Below are 2,831 nucleotides of genomic sequence, written 5' to 3'. Positions count from 1 at the left end.
GGCCCTACCGGTCAGCACATCCGCCCTCTAACCACTTGGGCCATCTCGCCCATGAAAGATTAACGAATACTGCAGGGGCTCGCGCGTCGATGTTGCGCCTCACTGGCTTCGAGTGATGCGCGACGTCGTACTACTGACACCGCCGTGATTTAGAAAAAAATACAAGCGGAATGATTTCTAAAAAAACTTGAAATAATTGGAGAGGCACCAACATACAAACGGCAATCAATGGGGAGATTACAGAAAACCTATCTATTGCTGAAGACAATGTGACCGTAAGATCGGGAAATTACGCGAAAATGGCGCGGCCAAACGGTGATCTAGACTAGGACCAGACCAAGGTGGGAACACAGCAGTAAATGATTCATAGAATCTGAAAAACGAAGCAGTCCAAGCAGACATCAACAACTCTTCTACTCCCAGCCCTCTCAGACAATCAGCGAGTCAACCTAAATCGCCATTGCTTTGACAACAAAACACAGACGTCCACGTAGAATTCGTGAGATTGGACGTAAGGTTTCCAGATCTATTGCGGCAACACTGCAGCCATCGTCCCAATTCGGTTGACGGTATCCGACGTGGGTTCAATTCATAAACTGCCTAATTCACTATGTAAGTTCGCTTTCAAAAGTACGAAGACGTACATCTGCTGGAGGTTGACATCGTTTAACCAAAGTGGTCGGAAAATAGAGGCAGGCGTATGGGTATAAGGATGAAGGCGAAAGATTACCTACCACAACAGCATAGAGAGCGTAGCTAGGAGAATTCTGTTGCAGCTGGAAACTATCGACTGGGAAGCGCACGTAAGTAGTTCGTTTCTGCCACTCGTCGTTGACGTAATGGAACCTGTTCAAGAGAAACCAATCGGGATAGATTAATAATAAAAAAATCAAAACGGTCATAGCGAGCTATTCGCAGAGTTTGGAGAGAGGATAAAGCAAAGGACATACCAGTTCGGTAATGAACTGCGTGCTAATCTCCCTTGTTCAGTGGAACATCGTGGTTAGTCGAGGCGACGAGAGGCCTCGAGACAGGGTCTTCATTAGTGCGCGCAATAATACTTTCCAGATAGACAGCGAAAGATAGAGAGAAGCTATGTAAGTACGCGCCATGTCGTGCTGTTCATTCGGCAATCAGACGGATCAGAATAAACAGCTAGTGTTGAGTTCCCAGATAAATAGCGAAAACCATCTCTCTTAACTATGTTAATCTGGGGCACTCCCTAGTCTTAGTGGTTTCAGGGTGCGCCGATACAGTGAGTCCTCCTTTAGATGAGTGAATGCTGATTTCATGCGATAGTAAGTCGATGAAAGGAAACGACATGGGTAAGTCAGAACAATGGTCACATAAAGGCTGCGTGACGCGGTTCGACCGTAGGGACGCAGTTATGTCTGGATAACAGCGCGATTCACCAATAGGTAACTGTGCTCGATGTTCCATCGAAACTAGCAGACTAGTTGCATCGGAAACATGAGTGCACTATTTGTGCGAGATAAGTCCTTCTCAAGAAAGTCTGTTCAACCGCGAAGGCTGCCAAAACGTTCATCGTCAGTCACAGTTTAGTGTAAAATGTCCCCGGGAGGTCGAAATTCTCCCAGTTAAAGGTTTCCACTCTTCACGACTGTAGTCATTTGGAAAATAAGAAAATTCCGAATGAATGTAATATGAATAAATACCTCTTGAGATGAATGATCAGATAAGTGGGAAGCCGCCATACGATGAGGCGTTTGGTGGCATCCGTTTTCCGTTTGCAGCGACCACACAGGTAGCTGGCATCCATCCGTTCCAGACTCCCGAAAAGCGACACGCATTCCTGGAAATGAGAGAATGCGAAAATAGATTCACATCTATAAAATCGACATAAGTACATGCATATCTCTCTTAGCCACGTGGGGATGGAACGCAGTTAACAGTGTAAGTCGGAAAAACCTAGAAGGATTCGAAATCTTATTCCCATGGAAAACCACTGATTACTGATTCGCACTACAAGCGAAGTGCGTCCGATGGGGCACATGAGGAAACTCGAAGTTTTGTTTCTTGTGGACAAACACAATTCAGACGAGATCGGATGTGGAGCGATACAGTGAGTTTCAAAACCACGGTTCTGGACGTGAACTCATCGAGCTAGGAAGATACCCATCGCGACAAAATGAAAGCTAAAACTTGCTGCAGTAGATGTTCGTTGAGTAGCTAGTGGCCGCTAAACAGAACTGAAAACAGCGAGAGAATGCACAGTCACCAAGTTGGATGTTGAAGGTGACGTGTCTGTCATTTTTGAGGCGCGCATACAACGATCGCGTGCCTTGATTTACCAACAGCTACGTTCGTCAACATGACCTGCATTTGGCAGAATCAATCATGGTTCCACAAAAAAATGCGAAGACGTCGTTGTGATTTGGGGGATCGACATTTGTCCGCTTGTAATGCCCTAGCCAGTGTCAGCGTTCAATCCGAAAGTGAGCTCAACCCCAACTAGACATCTCAGTGTACATTGAGCACTCTCAATTCCGTAACTGGGTGGGAGAAATGCGCGAGTCCGTACAGCGAAACTAAGGGTTGACTTTGTGCATGAAAGTGGAGTGACGACGATACAGCACCTGAGGAACGGCGCTGTCCTCGTGAGGCAAACAAGACAAAGGGATAAAGTTCGTCGTCTAAAGTTTGTGCTTTTCAACCTAAAGAAACAGCAAATAGCTGGTCAGAAAGAAGCGGTGAGTTCTCATGCTCAAGAAGTGGTCTGATTATAACAACCGATGGCGTATTTAGGCGAGTTTCTGGGGTCATCTGGTTTGTGGTTCACGTCCGCCTGTGCATCATCTGAACGTAAGCAA

The 2,831-nt window shown here is 46.2% G+C and overlaps 2 protein-coding genes across 2 annotated transcripts in view; one reads left to right on the top strand and one right to left on the bottom strand.

Annotated features, from left to right (window-relative positions):
• Positions 1-2,831, bottom strand: part of T265_04749 (hypothetical protein) — a gene marked incomplete at both ends in the record, with an annotated part of 48,856 nt that overhangs the window by 13,419 nt on the left and 32,606 nt on the right. Inside the window, one exon of the mRNA XM_009169562.1 lies at positions 645-908. Coding sequence (XP_009167826.1) covers positions 645-908 — 264 coding nt within the window. The remainder of the gene's footprint in view (positions 1-644; positions 909-2,831) is intronic.
• The window catches only part of T265_04750 (hypothetical protein), a gene marked incomplete at both ends in the record, with an annotated part of 20,617 nt that overhangs the window by 5,086 nt on the left and 12,700 nt on the right, over positions 1-2,831 (top strand). The window lies entirely within an intron of this gene.

The sequence above is a fragment of the Opisthorchis viverrini genome (assembly GCF_000715545.1).
Source record: "Opisthorchis viverrini unplaced genomic scaffold opera_v5_79, whole genome shotgun sequence".
Taxonomy (NCBI): Eukaryota; Metazoa; Platyhelminthes; class Trematoda; order Opisthorchiida; family Opisthorchiidae; genus Opisthorchis; species Opisthorchis viverrini.
Note: the sequence above shows the minus strand (reverse complement) of the source record. Positions and strands in the feature narration are given on the sequence as shown.